Source organism: Pristis pectinata, chromosome 8, assembly GCF_009764475.1.
Source record: "Pristis pectinata isolate sPriPec2 chromosome 8, sPriPec2.1.pri, whole genome shotgun sequence".
NCBI classification, from domain to species: Eukaryota; Metazoa; Chordata; class Chondrichthyes; order Rhinopristiformes; family Pristidae; genus Pristis; species Pristis pectinata.
This window is the reverse complement of record NC_067412.1, coordinates 42,887,504-42,912,602: the sequence shown is the minus strand read 5'-3', so window position 1 is coordinate 42,912,602 and position 25,099 is coordinate 42,887,504. Positions and strand designations below refer to the sequence as shown.

At 41.6% G+C, this 25,099-nt stretch overlaps 1 protein-coding gene across 2 annotated transcripts in view; it reads right to left on the bottom strand.

The window, feature by feature from the left end:
• The window catches only part of usp22 (ubiquitin specific peptidase 22), a 160,538-nt gene that overhangs the window by 36,213 nt on the left and 99,226 nt on the right, over window positions 1-25,099 (bottom strand). For both annotated transcript variants that reach the window (XM_052022494.1, XM_052022495.1), the window contains exon 4: window positions 15,486-15,587. In XM_052022494.1, coding sequence (XP_051878454.1) covers window positions 15,486-15,587 — 102 coding nt within the window. The remainder of the gene's footprint in view (window positions 1-15,485; window positions 15,588-25,099) is intronic.

Here is a 25,099-nt window from a genome sequence, read left to right as displayed (position 1 = left end):
TCAAACAGTGATGACTCTGAGTACAGGAAGGAGATAAGAGAGCTTGGAATGGTGTCATGACAACAACCTTTCCCTCAATGTCAGCAAAACAAGAGCTGGTCATTGACTTCAGGAAAGGGGGCGGTGTACATGCACCTGTCTACATCAACGGTGCTGAGGTCGAGAGGGTTGAGAGCTTCAATTTCCTGGGAGTGAACATCACCAACAGCCTGTCCTGGTCAAATCACGTAGATGCCAAGGCCAAGAAAGCTCACCAGCACCTCTACTTCCTCAGGAGGCTAAAGAAATTCGGTTTGTCCCCTTTGACACTCACCAACTTTTATCAATGCATCACAGAAAGCATCCTATCTGGATGCATCATGGCTTGGTACGGCAACCGTTCTGCCCAAGACCGCAAGAAACTGCAGAGTTGTGGGCACAGCCCAGTGCATCACGGACACCAGCCTCCCCTCCTTGGACTCTGTCTTTAGTGAAGCAGCCAGCATAATCAAAGACCCCACCCACCAGGGTCATTCTCTCCTCTTCCATCAGGTAGAAGATACAGGAGCCTGACGGCACGTACCAACAGACTTAAGGACAGCTTCTACCCCACTGTGATAAGACTATTGAATGGTTCCCTTATACGATGAGATGGACTGTGACTGTATAATGAATTGACCTGTACAATCGGTATGCAAGACAGGTTTTTCACTGTACCTCAGTACAAGTGACAGTAATAAACCAATACCAATGTTGTGCCTTATTTAAGAAGGCTGCAAGGACAAGCCAGGGAACCACAGTCCAGTGAGCATAATGTCAGTGGTAGGAAAGTTAATGGAGGGGATTCTGAGAGACAGGATCTATTGCATTTGGAAAGGCAAGGACTTATTATGGAAAGTCAGTATGGCTTTGTCCATGGGATATTGTCTCTCAAAAATTTAGTTGAGTTTTGCTTTGAAGAGCTGCCACGCTGAACCCAGTCACCGAAACAGTTCTGCAGCAGCAGGGAGAGGGTAGTTCCAGCCAGCTAGCTGAACTGGTGGCAGTCACCTTGCCACTCAACATGAAACAGATCAGCTGCATGTATACACAGACTCCAGGGCAGTGGAGAATGGGATGGCCATATGGATGATGGGGTGGCAGAAGAGGAACCGGAAGATACAGGTAAAGCCCCTGTGGGGACTGGCACTCTGGGAACAGATTTGGGAGACAGCCCAATGAATGAAGATCACTGTTTTCCATGTAGATGCCCACCAGGAAGACTCCTCTCCATCTTTAATAATCAAGTGGACCAGCTAGTCAAGGTATACCAGATTAACACCCCTGAACCCCACGCGATGTGACAATGGGCACATAATATGGCTGGCCATCTGGGTGTGCATGGTATCACTGAATGGGCTAAGCAACAAGGTATATGATTACCAGTGGACATGACTAAGGAAGTAGTCATTGCATGTGATGTTTGTCAGCAGGTTAAAAGGAGAGTCTCCCAGAAAGACCAGCTGCCCACATTAAAAGGGGGACTGGCCCAGCCCAGATATGGCAGATTGATTACATTGGACTCCTGCCACAGCAGCAACAACATAAATATTGCTCGCTATGGTTGACATCTATTTGAGTCTTCTAATGGCAATTCCCTGTACAAAAGCTGATCAGGACCATACTCTAAAGGGATTGCAGAAGTTAATCAGTTGTTATCGGGGCCCCACAAGTTTCTCATTTCTCAGGACAAGCCATAAAAGACTGGGCTGCCAGCAAAGGCATTTACTGGGTGTATCACATACCTATTACCCCCAAACATCAGGGCTGATTGAGAGGATGAATGAACTTTTGAAGCAACAAATTCATCTGTTAACATCAACCCACACCCTACAGGGTTGGCTGGCTCTACTGTACTTATACAACCTTAATAACAGATTTTTACCCCAAGGATCACCTATGACCAGAATGATCAAGTGTACCCTGGAATCCAAGGAAGAAGTAGGCACCAAAGGGCTCCACAATGGGTGGGAAAGTATGGGTGCACATGCCAAATTCTACAGTTTGCAAGGGGGAAAGAGTGTAGCAAATGGAGACGATAACACTTGCTGGGTGCGTTTAAACCATCTGGTGCGTTTAAACGGGAGAAATTGACAAAACGAGAGCAGTCTTGAAATTTCTGCAGAACTGATAATAACAGATTCTTTGTTTTCTTTTAGGTGAAAAGGTGTTGGATGTAATCCTATCAACAACATGGACCCTCCTCCAGGCAGAGAATGCCATCTGGACACTCAGTAAGGACACACAAAGACCATACCCCAACGTGAAGAGAATAATTTTCCTCGCTGCGATGGAATAAACCGTGACTGGGGCTATTGTTGTAAATGGTACCAGGAAAGGGATAGATTTATCAAGATTCCATCAAGGGGGAGGCCACTGGGCCTGTCCGGAAGAAATGACAAGACAAAAACTTACAAATTGTGGTTTCAGTACATATGAAAATTGCTCATTGTCCATTTTGCCTGTAAATAATCAATCTTTCTTGCAATATGCACTGGTGGGACAGACATATTATATTATATAGCAATAGCAGCCACAAGATACACCAAGGGATAGAAACAGTGCCCTTTGGAAGGTCACAATGTAGCCATTGGGAACGTGACTCGAGATCTGGCTATTGAAGGGTGCACTTTTCCCCAGCCAGTAGTAAATGTGGTAACAAAAGAAAACCTCATGATCTGATGCACTGATATGGATCAATATTTGTGGAGGTATGTTGTCACCAAGTTACCACCGATTCCTCACTTGACTGCAGACTGGATACAAGTTGTGGAAGAGGCAAGTTGTGGAAACACACTAAAAAGTAGTTAAACTCGCGCTGATAAGGCAAATTAAGTATTGCATGACTCAGATTTTAGGGATAAGTTTTGGAATTGGGGGAGAAACATTCAGATACACCCTGGCTTAGGATCCTGTCGCATCTCGCTGTAAATGTAATATTAGTTTTGCTTGTACTGCAGTTTATTTTAGCTTACTACCTTAAGGTAGAGGTTAGGTGACTGAAGTGCCAGGCCTCCCCTACATCGTATGATTTATTACCTATGGAACCACCGTTATGATAATCCCGCTGTTTAACATTTATATTATAATCAATTTGTATTTAATGTAGTGTTTTGCTCTTTACTTTTTGTTATGATGTACTCATGAGGAATCAAGGGGTGAAGTGTAAGGAGAGTTAAATTAGCCAAAAGTCATTTCTGATTCCTCCTTAGTATGTGCAGTAATGTGCAACACAAAATGGTGGTTGTAAAACAAAATGGTATCATTGTGGTGTGGTAATACCTCGAAGATGTGCATGGACGCACATCCTTGAGATTAGGTGCTGGTGAATAATGTCTTCTTTGTTGCAGACCTGCTGTTTTTGTTTCTAAGTTATGCTCCTAGGCCAAAGGTTGTGAGAGATAGGTGGTACAGGCTGGTACTACAAGGGAATGGAAAAGTACTGGGGTAAAAGTTATGTTAGGTTTTTGAAGGGTATAAAAAAGGGGCAACTTCTTGGTGCAATCAGAACCTTCCCTTAGGCTGGGTCGTGATCGGTGCTAAGAGACAGAGGTTTCCTCCGGCATTACATAGATTGGTTCATTGATTGGTTGAGTATTATTTTGCTTCCATCTGTATTTTGTTAAGTTTTCTTCTTTCTTTCTGTATATTATTCTTTACATAACTCTAAAGTAGTTTACATAAGCTCTAATAACCTTCAACACATGTAAAGTGCCTCCTTTGTTTGCAAATACCTCTTGCTGCTGAATCAGAAAAGAACAAGGAACGAATTTTAAAATATTTTTGTTACAGGTGAACAAAAGGATTGGCAAAGGCAGGGTAGTAGATCTCGTCTACATCGATTTTAGCAAGTTGCCTCCCCCCAAATGTCCCACATGCTAGACTAGTCTGGAAGGTTAGATCATCTGGGGTCCAGGGCAAGCTAGCCAATTGGATACAAAATTGTTTTGGTGGAAGGAGTCAAAGGGTGGTACTCGAGGGTAGTTTTTCCAGATTGGAGGCCTATGGCCAATGGTGTGCCACAGGAATCAGTGCTGGCTCCCATTGTCCATCAGATATATTAAATTGATTTGGATGAGAATGTAGGTGGCCTGATTAGTAAGTTTGTGGACAACATCAAAATTGGTAGTGTGGTGTACAATGAAGAAGGTTGTCTAAGCTTACAACAGGATCGAGATCAACTGTAAAAGCGGGCAAAGGAGAGGTAGATGGAATTTTACTCAGACAAATGCAAAGTGATGCATTTTGTGAAGTTAAACCAGGGCACGAAAGACACATTGAATGACAGGGCCCTGGAGAGTGCTATAGAACAGAGACCTAAGGGTACATGTACATAGTTCCCTGAAACTGGTAACACAGGTAGACTAGGTGGTGAAAGTAGTGTATGGCATGCTTGCTTTCATCAGATGGACATTGAATACAAGAGTTGAAACCTAGTAGTTACAGTTGTACAAGATGTTGGAGAGGCCACACCTGGAATATTGTGTGCAGTTCTGGTTGCCATGCTATAGGGAGAATGTGATTCAGCTAGGGAGGTTGCAGAAATGATTCATAAAGGATGTTTCCAGCACTGGAGGGCTTGAGTTATAAGGAGAGAATGTATAGGCTGGGATTGTTTACCCTGCAGTGAGAGAGGCTGAGGGGTGAACTTGTAGAGTTTTATAAAATCATGAGCAGTGATAAGGTGGATGGTCACAGTCTGTTTCCCAGTGCAGGGGAATCTAAAACTATAGGGTGTATAGGATTTAAAGGAGACCCAAGAGGCAGGCTCCTCTCTTCTCCCCTTCCCTCCCCCCCCCCCACCAGGGTGGTGGATATATGGAACAAACTGCCAGGGGAGGTGGTAGAGGCAGGTACAAGTACAATATTTAAAAGGACATTTAGGCAGATTCATGGATAGGAAAGGTTGAGTGGGGTATGGGCCAAATCCAGGCAAATGGGACTCATTAAGGAAGGCACCTTGTTGGCATGGATGAATTGGGCCAAGGGGCCTGTTTCTGTGCTTTATAAAACTCTATAACTGAGGATGATTACCCCTGAATACTTCCACACCTTTAAACAGCCTAATTTTCAAATATTCATCAAGTCACTGAAGTCATAGTTTGGCAGTGGAGAAGAATTTCATTTTAAAAGAAAATAAAATGTCCCACTCTCCCTATTTGACATTTTTAGTAATTCCAGGAAGAATTTAAAAGGCAAATTATTTCCTGCTTACATCATTTTATGATGTCCCTTCCCTTACCCAACAGTGAGGTTACAGCAGATCTTTAGGTACATGATCAATGGCTATCCTCTTCTCAGGCAGATCATTAGAATAAAGGATGACTCTTTCACTCCAGTTCTGAGCTGTAGAAGAGGTTTGCAATCAAATTCATTTCATATGGGGTGGCTGCTGTATACCCACTCCCATGAAGTGCAAGCAGAACCAGCCTGGTCCAATGGCAAGGACAAATGGAGATCAGGAGATGCACATTACAGTGGAAGCACTGGAGGAGCTTGTGGTTGATTGCTTCTGGTAGCCCCAAGAATTTAGTCATCTTGCATTTTCTTCATTTCCTCAGAGTTAAAATACTTGTTAAAATTCAAATGTTCTATAATTCACCTTTACCCATTTGCAGCTATTATCCTACTAGAAGGCTTGTCCATTATACGTTAGATTAAATTCAGGCCATCCCCAAATAATGAACAGATTCCATTTGCACAGATGTCTATGTCAATTTTGTCCATGTTGGAAAATACTAAAAAAAAATCACAATACAAGCACATACGACCGATAAGAATGAAGAATTATGAAAAGTGGAGAATGAGAGAGAGGAAACTAGTTCTGTTGTTCATAGGAACAAACGTATGTACATACATCGGACTTCTGAATTTAATAACATTACGGAAGTTCATTCAGACGTATGGGTGTCCATAAGTCAGGTGTTTGCAACCCAGGGATGTCCTGTAGTAAATGACAGAAACTACAACTTAAAAGAAGCTTGACAACAACCTTCCCATCCATGCCACCAAGCAAATCCCGCCCCAGTAGAATATCATTAAATGAATATTATCTGATATTTGGCCTCAGGATTCAAGTGGTATTATTTTCTTAGAGATTCTAGCAGCTTCTTCTCACTGTGATAGCATCAATAGTGAAAGAATATGCTGCCCCTCACTGGCAGTTTATAAGGTTGCAACAGATGGAAGAGCAGTCATTCTACAAGACACCAAAACTCCTTCAACAATCTAAATGTCATAAATTTCCATATGGTGCAATTAACAGGTGATGGTAAAGAATGATTCAGGGCTTGAGGCATGTTTAATTTTTACTTCAGCAGCAGAAAAGTATTATTTGGCATCAAATTAAGGAAAGAGCATTAGCTCAGAATAAGAGAATAAATAGGAGGAAGAATAGGTCATTATAGCCCTTCAGGCCCATTCCACCATTCAATAAGTTTGTGGCTATTCTGATCTTGGCCTCAGCTTCTCTCTCCTGCCTTTTCCCCATAACCCTTGACCACCACAGACGAAAAATCTCAGTATTGATTGATTCAACATGCACTGCTCTTTGGGGAAGAGAAATCCAAGGATTCACAACACTCAGAAGAAACTCTTCCTGCAAGTCATGGGTAACACATTATTCTGAAACAATGCATTCTCTCTGCACTTGCCCCCACCACACCTCAGAGGAGAAACATTTTCTCAGCATCTTCCCTGACAAACTCTTCAGAATCTTCTGTTTCAACAAAATTGCATCTAATTATTCTAAATTCCTATTCAACTTTTCCTTATATTCATCCCAGAAGACCAACCTACTAGACTACCCCTAATGCCTCCTTAAAAATCACTCCTTAAATAAGGCCACCAAAACTATGCAATCCATTCCAACTGTGGTTCTGTCAATGCCTGAATACAAGTGCAATAAGATTTTTACTGTCCAGTCCTTTTGCAAGAAAGGAAAATATTTATTTTGCCTTCCTATTTTCTGTACCTGCATATGAACTTTATTTCTCAGAGGACACCCAAGGCTCAGCACTGCAGTGGTCTAACATATCTCTCCCCTTAATTAAATAGATAAACAGAATTTTATTTACATTAACATTTGAGGCTGCAAGGAGGGGAAGAAGGGAGAACAGAGGTAGAAGAATGGAATGAAAGCAAAGAGGAATAAAGTGTTATTGGTATTTAATGGGGTAGTGGGATCCACAGTTGGAAAGAGTTCTGCAGTTCTTCTTGAGCTGCCCAAGTCTAAAAATGCCCTCACTGGTACCTGTGGATAATTATCCCCTAAAACTGACATGTTAGTTCTAAACATTCCACAGGGAGGGTGATAAACTGTATCTGCAGCCGTAAGTGAAAGCCCCAAATAGATTACTTCCCTGACTGGAGGGCAAGGGGTACAATAATTTGGTTGGGGATTTGGCAGGGGGAGGGAGTTCTGGGGGAAAACTTAAGAAAAATAGAAACAGATGAATCATTGCTCATGCTGAAAAATGATAGAGTTGCAGGTCCTGCAGGAGTTATAAAAATTAAATACTACATGGAATTTACAGCACCAATACAGATCTTCAATGTTTTACCTCCACAAAAGGCTTCTTTTACTCTACTTCATGTAATCATAACAATACATCCTTTGACAAGACGACTTGGACAGAGCAGTTGCAATAAATAGATTCAATAAGTCAGACTGGAAGAGAAATTATTTCATAATCCCACACTTCCCCAGGAATGCATCTAGGGAAATTACAGGCTTCACCCCCCGATACCCAACTCCTGCTATCAGTCCTTGGTGTGGAATGAGCCCTTCATTGAGATCCATAGAACACTACAGCACAGGAAACAGGCCACTTGGCCCTTCTAGTCTGTGCCAAAACATTATTCCACTAGTCCCATTTACCTGCACCCAGTCCAAAACCCTCCAGACCTCTCCTGTCCATGTATCTATCCAATTTATTCTTAAAACTCAAGAGTGAGCCCGCATTTACTACATCAGATGGCAGCCCATTCCATACTTCCACCACTCTGAGTGAAGAAGATCCCCCTAATGTTCCCCCTAAACCTTTCCCCTTTCACCCTAAAGCCATGTCCTCTCGTACTTATCTCTCCTAATCTAGGTGGAAAGAGCCTACTCACATTAACTCTGTCTATGCCCCTCAATTTTGTAAACCCCTATCAAATCTCCCCTCATTCTTCTGCGCTCCAAGGAATAAGAGGAGATTCCACAATTAGATAGGAGTTTCCACATTTGGACATTGGAACAAATTCAAGACGATGATGTTGATGTGGATGGTTTTACCCTGATCAAATCATAACAAGTCCCACTGGAAAGAGTAAAGTTTGATGCTGTGATAAGACTGCAGGAGGGATAAAAGAAAACATACAAACATATTAATTTGATCTTGTGCAAAAGTTTTTTTAATTATACAAATACGCCAAGTACTATTTTTTTTGCAAGGGATAGGGGCAGGAACTTCCCACAGATAATAAAGAAAACATATCTTTGAAGCTGCTGGCAATGACTTCTCCATGGACACAAAATTTTAAGTTTCAGATAGTCAAAATAAACAAACATACAGGCACACCAGGATGACACTCCAGACCCTTACTCTGACCACACACCTGTCCCACATGCAAAGTCAACCTGGCTAGTACAGGTACATATTTACTTTTTTTGGTGCCTTGAAATTGAGTTTTGAAGTGGAGCCTTAAGTGGAATCAGATCTCTGGATAACAAGTCAGTTAACAATGAGGACATAGTACACATGGAATAAATCAGAGAAAATTTAGTATACATTCAAGCTTGCAAGATGAGCATCTCAGAGAATATCCAGAAGACAAATTGAGTGAATTATCTTACAAAAATAACTAACAGTGTTTGAAGGAGCTGCTTTATTGTTGACATACTTATCAGTAATGAAATAACAGCTGCAAAGGATAAATTTAGCCAATGGAAATGAAGATAAGGATGGTTAAAACATCAGGAGTGGTGCATTGCTGCTATTTCCTGTCTGACTTGCTTCTCTACTTTATTTATTCATAGGATGAGAACGCCAACATTCATTGTCCAATCTCAAGTGCATGTGAACCAAGGCAGTTAAGTTGACCACATTGCTGAATTTGAGTCACATATAGGCCCATGCTTCTAGGTACTGATCCAGCATCTTAATCAAGATGAAGCTGTATCCCACATTGGTATCACATTGAATGCCACCAGAGCACCATGCTTTCTCCATCAGCTTCACAAACCTTTGTGATTCTACATATTAATCCTATGCAATTGCTCACTGGTCCATATCCTGCAACGCTTTCACACTATCACATTCTTGAACAAAAATGAAGGCACAAGGACTTCAATTAGCATCCCACCATTACCTCATCTTTCATAAAATTTCTTGTCCTTTCAAACTAATCTTTTACCACGACAGCTGACACCACCTGTCTTTCACAATCCCCCCCAAGTCATTATTTTTACTGCACACAGTTTAATCTTCATTTAACAACCTTGAAAGGGTCTAATCTGACACTTATGGGAAAAAATATTCACTCAACCATAATCAATCCCCATCCAAATGGAGCCCATTGTTTGCCCATTATCTTAAATTTAAAAAAACTGCTTAGCCTGGCTTTATATCTTTCAAAGTTTATTTTCCTTTTTGTTTCCAAGTTTTTCCTCCACTTTTTTTTAAAACCCTGCTGCAACATCACTTTCTTCTCAATTATCTTACATTTCTGTGCAAACCTGAAAAGGTGGGCAATACCAAATTCACTCTAGTACTGACCCCTCTAATAGCCACTTTATTCAAACTCAGTCACGAGGGCTCACTGCTTCCAGAGCATACTACCAGTCAAGACACATGGTGATCTCTGACAGACTTGCGACCTCTCTTGGTTCCCCAAGTCCCAGGCTCGGAGACTCTAATTGTGAGCATTGGTGCTGGGATCTCTATACAATCCCAGCTTCCTGTGCAGCTCCAGGGTGTAAGAAGTTAAAATGTGCTTCCAAGACCCATGTCTCTCCTGTTCTCCTTTCATGAGACAGTAGTCCATTTTTAACCCATTTCAGCATCTTCATCCTTATGCAGCTGGACTTTTGGTTGCCACACTATCATCTCCATTTTTCACTTCGCAAATTGTGTAGCATCCTAGTTACTGGCAGTAAGCCAATGAAGTACAGAGGAGTGTGAAACTGATTGCTCTTCAGACTCATACGAAAGACCTTACTCTCTATGTGCATCTCATGACTGGGCTTCTAATTATCTCATTATCATTGTAACAGCCAGCTTGCCTACCTGGATATCATTGGAGGGGCTTTAGAGTGGACCCATTGATCATTTCTTATCTCACTACAACTAAATGGCTATTGTCTTGTTGCTTCCAATTTGGCATCTGAGACCTTCGGTTTTGTAAAGTGGGCTAATCTCAATATATGACTGCTGAAAGTGAAACTGAAAGAATGTTACATTGGGGTACGGCCCCTTATTTCAAGCCTGTTTGGTTCATCTCATGATCAATCCTAGACATTCACTCCTTCAATTGTCATCAACCTCCTTGCTTTATTTTCTTAACATTCTCAGGAGAACTTCACAGACCATTAAGCATCTTTGTATGAGGCAACCTCCAAATGTCTGCAAAACTGCAACCCTGAATTGGTATGAAACCCCACAAATTAGTAGGATTCTGGAATGGATATAATGGTTGTATTTCCAAGGAATTAAGTTCATTTCTCCTTAAAAGTGAGACATTTTGGGGAGATACCACTTGCTTCCCACATCATGGAGCTGATTCTCACGAACCAAAAGGGTAAAACAGTGAGATCAAGGCAATCAATGCCAAGATCAGAAAACAGGTGTTCCATGTACTGAGAAATATCAAAGTCATATTTGTCTCACCTAAACAAACAGCCTATGACCTTGCTTAATTTTGGATCAACAATACACAAAATTAAACAGCAAGACATCCACAGGGTAGCAGAGTCTGCTATAAATGATTTGGGAGTGATCATTGATCATACACTAATAGCATCTGGATAATGTGAAGCAGTTACTAATACAAGAAATGGACTACTGGCATGTATGTGCAAAATGTATCAGGCTACCAATCAATTTTTTTAAGATTATATACAGAACAATGTGATCTGGGTCTGGTGTATGAAATAAAAATCTGGGCCTCTAATCGCAAATAAATTAAGTGCACAAAAAGTGCAAAAAATAGTAATGTTTTGAGGCCAAGCAACCAAAATTTTTACTTTAAAAATGAAACTTTGAATAGCCCCTCCCTGCCTCAGTGGAAGTATGAAACAATCTCCAGAGCCATTGGTCATTGATTTGCAGTCAATTGACATTTTTGAAGAACACAAGCAAACATCTGTTCAAAAATCAGACTGTACAATTTCTAGGCAAGGTTGGGGGGTTAGAATATATTGCTCTGTACAACAAGAGACTGTCATGCAGCAGTGTATGATAATAATAATAAGCTGCAATTGGTGCAGGTTTAATTTCTAACCCCATGCCCCTTCTCTGGCACAAGTTCATCCTCCCCACTACATCAAGTGCCATATTTTGCAACATTTTACAGGGAGGCACACAGTGTTGCAGTGACAGCACAGTTAAACAACTAACAGATAATGAATAATTCTCATGGCAAAAAAACTGAACTACAAAATCAAATATGTTTGTAGATATTCCTTTATAATAGAAGTGAATAAAGAAGTCTCCCAAGTCAGTCAATTGAAGGCTACAAGTATCCAGCAATAATCTATTTTTCTCATTGGGAAAACTGATGACTAATTATAGAGGCCCAGAATAGATTTTATTTTCCTATCAGTATTAAACCATTTACAAGACTACAGGTATACTGCGATTTCCTCCTTATCAAGTCAAATAGGTTATTTTTGCCCTGTGATATCAAGCTAAGCTTAATTCCAGGGAATTCAGCAAAATACAACTCTAGAAGTGGTAGGCACTGAAAACAGCTCTCTCTCTCTTACCACACATCAAGCCACCCAACCTAGCTAACCTAATTTTTAATTACAAACAAAATACCAAGCCAAACTGAAAACATTTGCAGTCATACACATCTTGGACTTCAAGGATCCAAGTCAGTGACTGAGAAAGGTCTGATGCATGGAGGAAGTACTTGAAACATTCTTACAGCAAGAATGAATAGCTGGACCTGTGCAGCAGACTATTCAAGCAACAAAAAACATTAAGCCAGAATCCAAGAAGGGCGAGGTGACCAGCATCTTGTTAACAAAAAGAAATTAGTTGTTGACTGTCAATGGTTATCCTTCAATGGATTAAATCTGTTCAAAAGAACATTAACTGGATTCAATTTACTGTACACGGTTAGCACTTTTAATCTATTATTGCAGAGTTCCACCTAAAGAGACATGAAAATGAAAGAACTATCAAAAATTTGGACTCAGGACCACAGTCCAGAATTAAGGTGCCCTATTGGTTTATTATTGTCACTTGTACCAAAGTACAGTGAAAAACTTGTCTTGCAAACCGATCGTATGGGTCAATTCATTACATAGTGCAGTTACATTGTGCATTGATGCAGTGTAATATTATATTATAGCAAATAGTGTATATTTAGAATTCTGTCCAGACGGTAGGGATAGCCTAGCTCCCAATCTGCAATTCCCTTACTTCCTCACATCAAAACAGTCAAAAATGACATGCAGGCCATTTCAGGAAGACTGTAGGTGGTCAATAGGGGGCAGTATCAGATAAGTTTAGGCTAATTGTCTCAAAATTAAAATATTACATCAAGACAAATCAAAAGGAACACAAAAGAGGAAAATATCTTTGTGGTCATGGTTTAATCAGACCCAGACTGATAAATATATCATTTGGCCTGATTCTTGCTCCTGTATTTTGCACACTGATGCCTACACAAGGGGGAAATATTGCTAAACCACTATCTCTACCATGCAATTGGGCAAACAAATAGCAGATGGGTTTGTGCAATAGTAGGTGTATTTGTGAGTATTGTGCAGCAGGAAAATAAATGGAATTGAAACAGCACATGGTGACAGAAAGGAAACTAGACTAGAGGGTCAACTTGACTCTTAAACATAGAAACAATTAACAGGGGAAGAAATTCCATAATATGTAACCAGAACAAAATAAGCCTGTGGACTTGTTTAATTTATTCATAGGATGTGAATGTTGCCCATAAGATGGGCATTGTTCAGGCCTGATCACCCTTTGAAATAGCACAGGATTGCTCTTTCAGAGATTGGTTAAGAGTCAACCACCAGTGGTCTGAATCAGAAACTAGATAAGGTGAAGATGGCAGATTTCCTTCCTTGAAAGACTTAGTGAACCAGGTGAGCTTTTACGACTGTCCACTAGTTTTAGGATCACTATTTCTAATACTAGTTTTCCCAGTCAAAATTTAATTGTTTGATTTTAAAACTCAAGGCCTGTGCCAAGGTTCAAACTTGTTTGGATCAACAGCCAAGGCCTGTGGATACCAGTTCAGCAACCTAACCAACATGCCACTGTGCTTTTAATAAATTGTTACAGGCCTTACTAGTTACACAACACGAACAAGATAGGAGGCACACTCCAAATCAGGAAAAGTGATGTACATTGGATACTGTTTCAAATGTGGCAAAAGCAGCCATTTATAATACAGATTGCAAGCTTTACATTCCTGAAGGGCATCACTCATTGGGTTAGTGATCAATGGTTGGGAAAAGAAAGTAGCATCACTGCAACATGAACATAAGACAAAAGCAAATCAGGATTTAGGGAAAGATCAAATGTAAAGCAAACATCAGAAAAGAAAAACATGTTTGGAATGATCTAGAAAATCCACTACTAGAGGTACAAACATTAGCATAATTCAAAGCACATTATGGATTTTGATGGAACAAAACTGCTACACAGGACACTCATTTTTTGTTTACTGTTGAAAGAATGCTTCACCATGAAGGCAAAATCCAATTAAGACAATAAATTTAATTAAAATGCAGTTGATTAAGTATTTGATGCAACATTTAAAAGTATGAAAGTGATATCCCATTTATTTGCTTAAGAGCTAGAAGCTGCATTAAGATGGGCCAAAAGGCCATTTTGTGGACTACAGATTTTGAGATCCCATGGAGAATTGTGATGGCATCAATGGCCTGTAAACATGCAGTTAATTCTAGACAGGTTTACCTTCTAAAAACCCTCCTCAAATATGTCAAAAGACCAAAAAAGGCCAGTGCTAGAATGTTTTAAGCATAGATCATATTTAACATTGAGAACAGCTCTAAAATTTGTTATATCTTGAAATATGCAAAAGATTAAAAAGGAACAGAGGAAACCAGATTACAACTACCACTCTTGAAGGAGAAAATGCATATATGGAAACTGGTAATTCAACCATACCAGTTTATGGATGGGCTGCATGCCCCATTCCAATATCTAACCTCCATGGAATTACATTCCATATGGTGTCAAACTAAAATAAGCAGACTTATTCTTCCAGAATTTAGGTCATGTCTAGGTCCAGAATTACAATTCAACTTCACCATGGATTGCCAGTCAATAACTCGACCAAATCCTTAGGCAAGGCAGCCCAAAGAGCTGACTTGCTTTGGGTCATTCGTTATCCTGCTGTCAAGAATTTTCAACTAAGATATTCCCAAAGTGAACTGAAGCACAATAGCTCATTAGTAATGAAATAATAAATACATCAAGACATGGTTTCTGGCTTAACACAAAATAAACTTATCTTTATTAGTTTTTCCTCAGTCTTTTCAGTGAGGCTGACTGATATTTTTTTTCATTTCAATGTTTCCACCTTCAATTTTATTGTTTTTTGCTTCAGTTTCTCTTCAAATTTATTTTAGTGACATCCAGAAGAGGCTAGGTTTGGCAATCCTAAACTCCTGTATCCCAGACCCAGATCAATGAAAATATCCCAAATCTCAGAAATAGCAGTTAAAAAAAAAAATCAGCAGTTGGTTGCCTGAACCAGAATAGTGGTTATATGGAAGAAAAACAAATACAGATCAAGGCCAGGACTTGATCAAAGTCTATTTCTGGAGGATGGTAACCACCATTCAAATGTTATCAACAGGACATTTCTTGTTTGATACCCAATGCCAGACCCAAGCACGCTAAATTCATCACAGAAACTATTAATCTTTTACATATAAATTGATAGTTTTTGATTGGTGTCAAGAAGTAAGACGATTGATGGGAAAATCAAAACGAATAATTTCAAGAAGAAAGCCATCTCGTAGTTCTACATTCAGGATTGTAATAGAGAATAGTCCCTTGATGATTTTCCACTTAAGGATTTTGCAGGTAAAGGATGCCAGGTAGCGTTGGGAAAACACACTACACAGTAACATAATATGGTAGAAGCAAACCATTAAGAGAGTTTTCAATCTATTACATGATCTAAATGTGATACTGACATTGACATTATCTTCATCACCAAGAGCTCCTGGTCTTATTTTTACTAAATTCTCATTCACTTACCAATGGTACAATTTGTAGTTATTTTCCTCCGTTTGGGATTGTGCCGTAGTAGTTCCAATTCTCTTTTTGTTGGTTCCCATGTTGAATACTTTTCACCAACCCCTAACCAAATTAAAGAAGATATTTCAAATCTTTGACTCGATCATTCACAGAAACGATGTACAGACTGTGCAACATTTAACCAAAATGCAAAGAATTTAAAAATTGGTGTAAATCTTAAACATATATTCCCATTGAACAATTTCAAAAATAAAGTTTATTTGGAAGTCTGCAATCTGACTAATGGAACGCTATGATTATTCCAGATATTAAAAGAAATCGATTCCATTGCCCCACAAGAGTGATTCCTCCCTCAGGTCATCAAGTAGAAGCTCAGCACCTGACTACATTGTGGCAATTCCTATGCATTTCAGACAAGCCCCATGCCCATTCCTTAGATTAAATATTGATCAGGATCAGCAGACCCGGTGTAAAAAGTAGAAAAGTCAAATCACACTGACATTCTCCACTGAAGCAGAAATCAGTATCTTCAGGACGGCAATGTGCTTCATCTGTCTAATTTCCTGCTAATGGGTGTTCTGCATAACCATATTTCAAAATTTGTTGTGGCTGGATTGGTGCAAATAAATGGGAGTCTTTATATTTATCATATTACTACATACTTAAGCAAATTTCCAAAAACCACATGCTTCAAGCCAAATCTGAGACTAAAGTGTAGTCCTCTCTCCAGTTTCAATACCCAATTAAGTCTGAATATATTTAATGCTAAACTTCCTCTCCATGTTCTTGGATTAAATCTTTGTTCATCCTTTCCCAGGACTGAGGGCCAAATAATTTGGAAGTTTTCCAAAATGCCCTACATCAGCAGATACACCAGTACTCGGGCTTCGGTTCGGAGGACTTCGGAGCAGCTAAGTGTTTTCTCTGTTTATCACTTTTATTAGGGTTTTTGGGTGTAAGGGTTAGTTTTTGTTAGGGTTTTTGGGTGTAAGGGTTAGTTTTTGTTAGGGTTTTTAGTGTAAGGTTTAGATTTTTTAATAAGTTTTTTTAAGTAGTCGAGTGGGGGCTGGACTGCGCAGGCGCGGCGCAGGCAGCTTAAAAAGCAAACAGCCTATAGAGCGGGCAGTGGAGTGAGTGGCAGCAGAGTGTTCTGGGCTTTGGCTCAAGGGGCTTTGGCGTGAAGGGGCAAGGAGGGTAAGTAGCTGGTAAGTAGGTAAAGGCAAGGTTTACCTTTTGGTCATTATAGATTTGTAGGTGGGACTAACTAGGGAAAAAAAAGGTAGTCAGATGGAGGACATGGTGGTATGCTGCAGCTGTTTGATGTGGGAACTCGTGGACCTTGCTGCAGTCCAAGACAGCCACATCTGCAGTAAGTGCTTGAGGCTGGACGAACTTTGGCTCAGAGTTGATGAGCTGGAGTCGCAGCTACAAACACTGCGCAGCATAAGGGAGGGAGGGAGAGAGTTATGTAGACACAGTCCATCAGGAGACAGTCACCCCTCCTTAGAGCAGGTACATCTGAGGTTCAGGAGGCAGATAGAATGGTGACTGTCAGGGGAGGGAAGAGGAAGAAGTCAGGCAGGCAGACAGGACAGAGAACCCCGGAGGCTGTTCCCCTCAGTAACAAGTTTTCTGCCTTGGAAGCTGTTGAGGGGGATGACCTGCAGGGGCCTAGCTGCAGTTACCAGGTCTCTGGCACTGGGACTGGTACTGCTGCTCAGAAGGGAAGGGTGGGAAAGAGACATGCGGTAGTGATAGGGGACTCGATAGTCAGGGAAACAGACAGGAGGTTCTGTGGCAGTGAGCATGAATCCCGGATGGAATGTTGCCTCCCAGGTGCCAGGGTCCGGGATGTCATTGATCGGGTCCACAGAATTCTTGAGTGGGAGGGAGAGCAGCCAGAAGCTGTGGTCCATATTGGCACCAATGACATAGGTAGGAAGGGGGATGAGGTCCTGAAGAGTGAGTTCAGGGAGCTAGGCAGAAAATTGAGGAACAGGACCTCAAGGGTAGCAATCTCGGGATTGCTGCCAGTGCCACGTGATAGTGAAGGTAGGAATAGGAGGAGGTGGCAGATAAATGCGTGGCTGAGAAGCTGGTGCAGGAGGGAGGGTTTTAGATTTCTGGATCATTGGGATCTCTTCTCGGGAAGGTGGGACCTGTTCAGAGAGGACGGGTTACACCTGAACCAGAAGGGGGCCAATATCCTTGCGGCGAGATTTGCTAGGGTGGTTCAGGAGGGTTTAAACTAGTTTGTGAGGGGGAAGGGAACCGGAGGAGTAGGTCAGAGGAAGAAGGGAATGGGGAAAAGTTAGATCAAACAGGTAGAGAGGCTTTGGGGAAGGAGAAGCAGAATACAGGCTGTAAAAGTAGTAAGGTAGATGGACTGAAGTGTGTTTACTTAAATGCAAGAAGTGTCAGGAATAAGGGGGATGAACTGAGGGCTTGGATAAGTATGGGGGACTATGATATCGTGGCTATTACTGAGACGTGGCTGATGTCAGGAGAGGAGTGGATATTGAATATTCCTGGTTTTCGGTGTTTTAAGAGGGATAGGGAAGGGGGGAGAAGAGGTGGAGGGGTGGCGATACTGGTCAGGGACACTTAAGACTGTGGAAAAGATGGATGTTGTAGAAGGATCATCTCTAGGGTCTGTATGGGTGGAATTAAGGAACAAGAAAGGAGCAGTTACTCTACTAGGAGTATTCTATAGGTCCCCCGGTAGCAGTAGAGATATAGAGGAGCAGATTGGCAGGCAGTGTTTGGAGAGAAGCAGAAATAACAGGGTTGTTATAATGGGAGACTTCAACTTCCCAAATATAGACTGGAACCTGCTTAGTGCCAAAGGTTTGGATGGGACAGAATTTGTTAAGTGTGTCCAGGAGGGATTCCTGACGCAGTATGTTGACAGGCCGACTAGAGGGAATGCCATGTTAGATCTAGTTTTAGGAAATGAACCGGGACAGGTGAAGGATCTATTGGTGCGTGAGCATTTGGGGGACAGTGACCATTGTTCCATAACCTTTAAAATTGTCATGGACAGGGACAGGTGCAGAGAGGACAAGAGGTTTTTCAATTGGGGAAGGGCTAACTACGAGGCTATAAGGAGAGAACTTGGGAGTGTAAATTGGGATGTCCTTTTTGAAGGAAAATGTACCATGGGGATGTGGTCGATATTCAGGGATCTTATGCAGGATGTTAGGGATATGTCCTGGTGAGGCAGAGAAGGAATGGCAGGGTGAAGGAACCGTGGGTGACGAGAGAGGTGGAATGACTTGTTAGGGAGAAGGTGGTAGCATACGTGAGGTATAAGCAGCAAGGTTCAGACAGGGCCCGTGAGGAATATAGGGTAGCGAGGAAGGAACTTAAGAAAGGGCTGAGGAGAGCTAGAAGGGGACATGAAAAGGCTTTGGCTAGTAGGGTTAAGGAAAATCCCAAGGCCTTTTTCAAGTACGTGAAGGGTAGGAGGATGGCTAGGGTGAAGGTAGGTCTGATTAAGGACAAAGGTGGGAGAATTTGCCTGGAGGCAGCGGAAGTGGGAGAAGTTCTGAATGAGTACTTCTCTTCGGTATTCACCAGAGAGAGGGGTCTTGATGATGCGGAAGCGAGTGCTGGTAGGGGTAATGTTCTTGAGGTTGTTGATATCAAGAGAGAGGATGTGTTGAAGTTGTTAAATAATATTAAGACAGATAAATCTCCGGGGCCTGACGGGATTTTCCCCAGGCTGCTTCGAGAGGCTAGGGAGGAGATTGCTGAACCGCTGGTAAGGATCTTTGAGTCCTCGTTGTCTACGGGGGTGGTGCCGGAGGATTGGAGGGTTGTGAATGTGGTCCCCTTGTTCAAAAAAGGTAATAGGGATAGGCCAGGGAATTATAGACCGGTGAGTCTCATGTCTGTGGTGGGTAAGCTGTTAGAAAGGATTCTAAGGGATAGGATTTATGAACACCTTGAGAATCATGGACTGATTAGGGACAGCCAGCATGGCTTTGTGAAGGGAAGATCTTGCCTCACAAGCCTGAGAGTTCTTTGAGGAGGTGACCAGGAAGATTGATGAGGGCAGTGCAGTGGATGTGGTTTACATGGATTTTAGTAAGGCATTTGATAAGGTTCCTCATGGTAGGCTTCTTCAGAAGGTCAGAGGCCAAGGGATCCAAGGAAGCTTGGCTGTGTGGATTAGGAATTGGCTTGCATGTAGAAAGCAGAGGGTTGTGGTGGAAGGAGTGCCCTCAGATTGGAAGGCAGTGACTAGTGGTGTCCTGCAGGGATCGGTTCTGGGACCTCTACTTTTTGTGATATTTATAGATGACTTAGATGAGGGGGTGGAAGGCTGGGTTAGTAAGTTTGCAGACGACACTAAGATAGGCAGTGTCGTGGATAGTGTGGAGGGCTGTCGGAGCTTACAGAGGGATATTGATAGGATGCAGAGCTGGGCTGACAGGTGGCAGATGGAGTTCAATCTGGAGAAGTGTGAGGTGGTACACTTTGGAAGGACAAACTCCAGGGCAGAGTACTGGGTAAATGGCAAGGTACTTGGCAGTGTGGAGGAGCAGAGGGATCTGGGGGTTCATATTCACAGTTCACTGAAAGTTGCCTCACAGGTGGAAAGAGCAGTTAAGAAGGCCAATGCGATGTTAGCTTTCATAAATTGCGGGATTGAGTTTAAGAGCCGCGAGGTGATGATGCAGCTTTACAAAACTCTAGTTAGGCCGCACTTAGAGTACTGTGTTCAGTTCTGCTCGCCTCATTATAGGAAGGATGTGGAGGCATTGGAGAGGGTGCAGAGGAGATTTACCAGGATGCTGCCTGGATTGGAGAGTATTGAATATGAGGAGAGGCTTAAGGTGCTAGGGTTTTATTCACTGGAAAGGAGGAGGATGAGAGGAGACATGATAGAGGTATATAAAATATTGCGGGGAATAGATAGAGTAGACAGTCAGCACCTCCTTCCCAGGGCACCAATGCTCAAGACGAGAGGTCATGGCTTTAAGGTTATGGGTGGGAGGTTCAGGGGAGATGTCAGAGGGAGGTTTTTCACCCAAAGAGTGGTTGGTGCATGGAATGCACTGCCTGGGGTGGTGGTGGAGGCAGATACATTGAACAGGTTCAAGAGCTTGTTGGATAGGCATATGGAGGAACGTGAGATAGAGGGATATGCGGGAGGAAGGGGTTAGGTAGTGTGAGGGTGGTCTGATGGATGGCATAACATGGTGGGCCGAAGGGCCTGTTTTGTGCTGTATGGTTCTATGGTACTTCTGGCAGAGCATATGGACATCTACATCACTATAATGAGTCGACAATTAAATCTTAAATGGCTTTCTGTTCTATGCAAACTGGTTGAGGATTACAAGGAAACACAGACAGAAAGGGGCAGTTTACTATCCAGTCTTTACATATTGAAACTCCAGAGACTCTAGTACATATTCTAGATTGACAACAATGTATCATTGACTGCACATTGGAAGACTAAAGCACCATCTGTCCTCCAAGGCAATGAAGATTTTAAAGACAAGCAGAGGAATTATCCCTTGCAACAATCAACATTGAGAAGTCTGATTAATTATTACATGGATGAATGTAGGATCCATACATTTAAAAGAGAGGTAGACAGATTCCTGATAAGCAAGGGGGTGAAAGATTATTGGAGGTAGGTATGTATGCTGAAGTTGTAATAAGATCAGCTTGCATCCTATTGAATGCCAGAGGGTGAGTAGTCCACACCTGCTCTTTGTTTGTACATTCAAATTATGGTACATTTTCTAGAACAGTCTCCCGTAAACATACTTGGATTTTTTAAAGCATTCATTGAACTTCCCCATAGAAGAATGCAAAAGACTCAGCTAAAAGCTAACAGGAAAAATTCAGAATGTTGTGCAAAATGTGTAACAATATAGAAGAAATATCTCTTGCTGTGAAGGGGAGGAAATGGTCTAAATAGCCTTGCAGTTCCTCAAACCTGTTCTGCTATTCAATGATATCCTTGCTAACCTGTGATCCAGTTCCAAACACATCCAAATATTATGTTCATGTCTCATATTCCAGAATACCCTTTTTAAAAAAAGTGTTCTTGCATTTAAAGGTAACAATTAACCAAGCAGTATAAATTTTAACCTCCTGTGCAGAAGGGTTTACAGATTTAACTCCTGTGATACCTGGCTCTAATTTCTAGATTAAGTTTCTGGTCCTAGACTCCCCAACCAGCAAAAGGTAGCTCCACTCCAACTGTGCTGTACTATCAAATGAAAATAAAAACAACTGCAGATACTGGATATCTGAAACAAAATCAGAAAATGCTAGAAATACTTCGCAAGTCAGGTAGCATTCGAAGAAAACAAAAAGAGTTCATGTGGCTGGTTGAGAACCCTTCTTAATATCTTTAGAATTACAATCAAAGAATTCCTTAATCTAACTTCCTGGGATTTCAACAGTAGTTTGTGTAATTTTTCCTTAATTTAACCCTTGGCAAATCTACACTGAATATCAATACATTCTTCCAAAATTTGAAGACATTATTGTTCACAATACTTTATGCATAATCTAACCGGATTTTTTTACTGTAGTAACAACTTCAACCATCTTATGCTCTAGTCTTCAAGTCCTACCAGAGAAGGGTCTGCAATTGACCTCATCCTAGGAAATGAAATCAGGCAGGTGTTGGAAGTGCATGTTGGGGAACACAGAACAGTGGTTATAATTCTGTAAGATTCAAGGTAGTTATGGAAAAAAGACAAGGTTGGTCAAATTAAAAGGACCTAAATTGATGGAAGGCTGACTTCGAGAGCGCAAGAGGGGACGATGTAAATAGATTGGGAGCAGCTATTTGTGATGAGTGTTAGCTAGAGTTCAAGGACAGCATATTCTGGTATGGGTGAAAAGAAAAGATGGCAAGATTAGGAAACTTCGGATGACAAAAAATTATTGAAAGTTTGATCAGGAATAAAAAAAAGAAAACATATGACAGGAATGGGGAACTACATTCAAGCAAGTCTCTTGAGGAATATAGCGGCCAGAGGAGAGTATTTAAGAAGGAAATTAGGAGGGCAAAAACAGGCCATGAAATATCCTTCGCAGGTTAGATCAAGAAAAATCCCAAGCCATTCTAAAAGTATACTAGGAGCAAGAGGGTACCTAGAGAAAACTGTGGGTCCCCTTAAGAACCAAAAATGTAATCTGTGTGTGCTGTCAGGGGATGAAGGAGAGGTCCTAAATGAATACTTCTCATCTGCATTCACCAAGGAGTAAGTGAGGATACTGAGTCAGGGAGGGATACGCTGGTGGTCTGGAGATTTGGGTATTAAGAAGATGGAAGTGCTAGAAGTCTTGGAGTGCATAAGGGTGGATACATCCCCAGGGTCAAAGAGGTCTATCCCAGAGTCCTATGGAAAAGGGGGAGGAGTTTGCTAAGCCCCAATGGAGAGTTCTGCATCTTCAATTAGCCACAGGTGAAGTACCAGAAGGCTGGAGGATATCTAATTTTATTCCTTATTTAACAGGAGCAGCAGCGATATGGCCAGCCTCAGTGGTAGGGACATTATTGGAGAAAATTCTAAGGTCCAGGAGTTACAGTGGCATGCAAAAGTTTGGGCACCCTAGTCAAAATTTCTGTTACTGTGAATAGCTAAGCGAGTGAAAGGTGACCTGATTTCCAAAAGGCATAACATTAAAGATGACAAATTTCTTTAATATTTTAAGCAAGATTACTTTTTTTTATTTCCATCTTCTACAGTTTCCAAATAACAAAAAAGGAAAAAGGGCCCAAAGCAAAAGTTTGGGCACCCTGCACGGTCAGTACTTAGTAACCCCACCTTTGGCAAGTATCAATTTGTAAATGCTTTCTGTAGCTATGAGTCTTTCAATTCTTGTTTGGGGGATTTTCACCCATTCTTCCTTGCAAAAGGCTTCAAGTTCTGAGAGATTCTTCGGCCATCTTGCATGTACTGCTCTTTTGAGGTCTATCCACAGATTTTCCATGTTTAGGTCAGGGGACTGTGAGGGCCATGGCAAAACCTTCAGCTTGTGCCGAGGTAGTCCATTGTGGATTTTGAGGTGTGTTTAGGATCGTTATCCTGTTGTAGAAGCCATCCTCTTCATCTTCAGCTTGCTTCTTTTGTTGTTGTTGTTTTTAAAGACAGTGTGATGTTTGCTTCCAGAATTTGCTGGTATTTAATTGAATTCATTCTTCCCTCTACCAGTGAAATGTTCCCCGTGCCACTGGCTGCATCACAAGCCCAAAGCATGATCGATCCACCCCCATGCTTAACAGTTGGAGAGGTGTTCTTTTCATGAAATTCTGCACCCTTTTTTCTCCCAACATTGCGGCCAAAAAGTTCTATTTTAACTTTCAGTCCACAGGAGTTGTTTCCAAAATGCATCAGGCTTGTTTAGATGTTCCTTTGAAAACTTCTGACACTGAATTTTGTGGTGAGGACACAGGAAAGGTTTTCTTCTGAAGACTCTTCCATAAAGGTCATATTTGTGCAGGTGTCACTGCACAGTAGAACAGTGCACCACCACTCCAGAGTCTGCTAAATCTTCCTGAAGGTCTTTTGCAGTCAAATGGGGGTTTTGATTTGCCTTTCTAGCAATCTATGAGCAGTTCTCTCAGAAAGTTTTCTTGGTCTTCCAGACCTCAACTTGACCTCCACCATTCCTGTTAACTGCCATTTCTTAATTACATTACCAACTGAGGAAATGGCTACCTGAAAACACTTTGCTATCTTCTTATAGCCTTCTCCTGCTTTGTGGGCATCAATTATTTTAATTTTCAGAGTGCTAGGCAGCTGCTTAGAGGAGCCCATGGCTGCTGATTGTTGGGACAAGGTTCGAGAAGTCAGGGTATTTATAAAGCTTTGAAATTTGCATCACCTGGCCTTTCCTAATGATGACTGCAAACAAGCCATAGCCCTAAGAAACTAATGAAGGTCTGACACCTTGCTAAAAGTTATCTGAGAGCTCAAATCTCTTGGGGTGCCCAAACTTTTGCTGGGTGCTCCTTTCTTCACTCTAAAATTGTACAAAACAAAAACACTAATCTTGCTTAATATGTTGAAAAGAATGTTTCATCTTTAACTTTATGACTTGGAGATCAGTTCATCTCCTACTCACTTAACTATTCACAGTAACAGAAGTTTTGACCAGGGGTGCCCAAACTTTTGCATGCCACTGTATATACATTTGGAATATTAGGGATAGTCAGCATGGTTTGTGAGTGGAAATCCTGCTTCCCTTGTTACGGATTAGGTGAATGTCCCTTTAAAGACACGGCACAGTAGTGTGTGTGGTGTGATGACGACGACAACAACGGGAGGGCGGGAGGGACCTGCCTGCTGGTCTCTGTATCATAGAACCATACAGCACAAAACAGGCCCTTCGGCCCACCATGTTGTGCCGTATCGATGGATGAAAAACAATAACTGTGTCTGTCACTACAATCCATGTATGGATTTTTGGAATAATCCAGTGGAGTCCACTTTGTCGTTAACCTGTAGAAGGAAACAGGTGTTTGTGTGGACGGCCACGTCTCGGATGCCTTTCGGGGTGGCAGATAATTCGGAACAAAGGAATGGAGATCATCAGTGACTGAGGTGTCGTACGAGTTCCATCATGGAACATTTGGA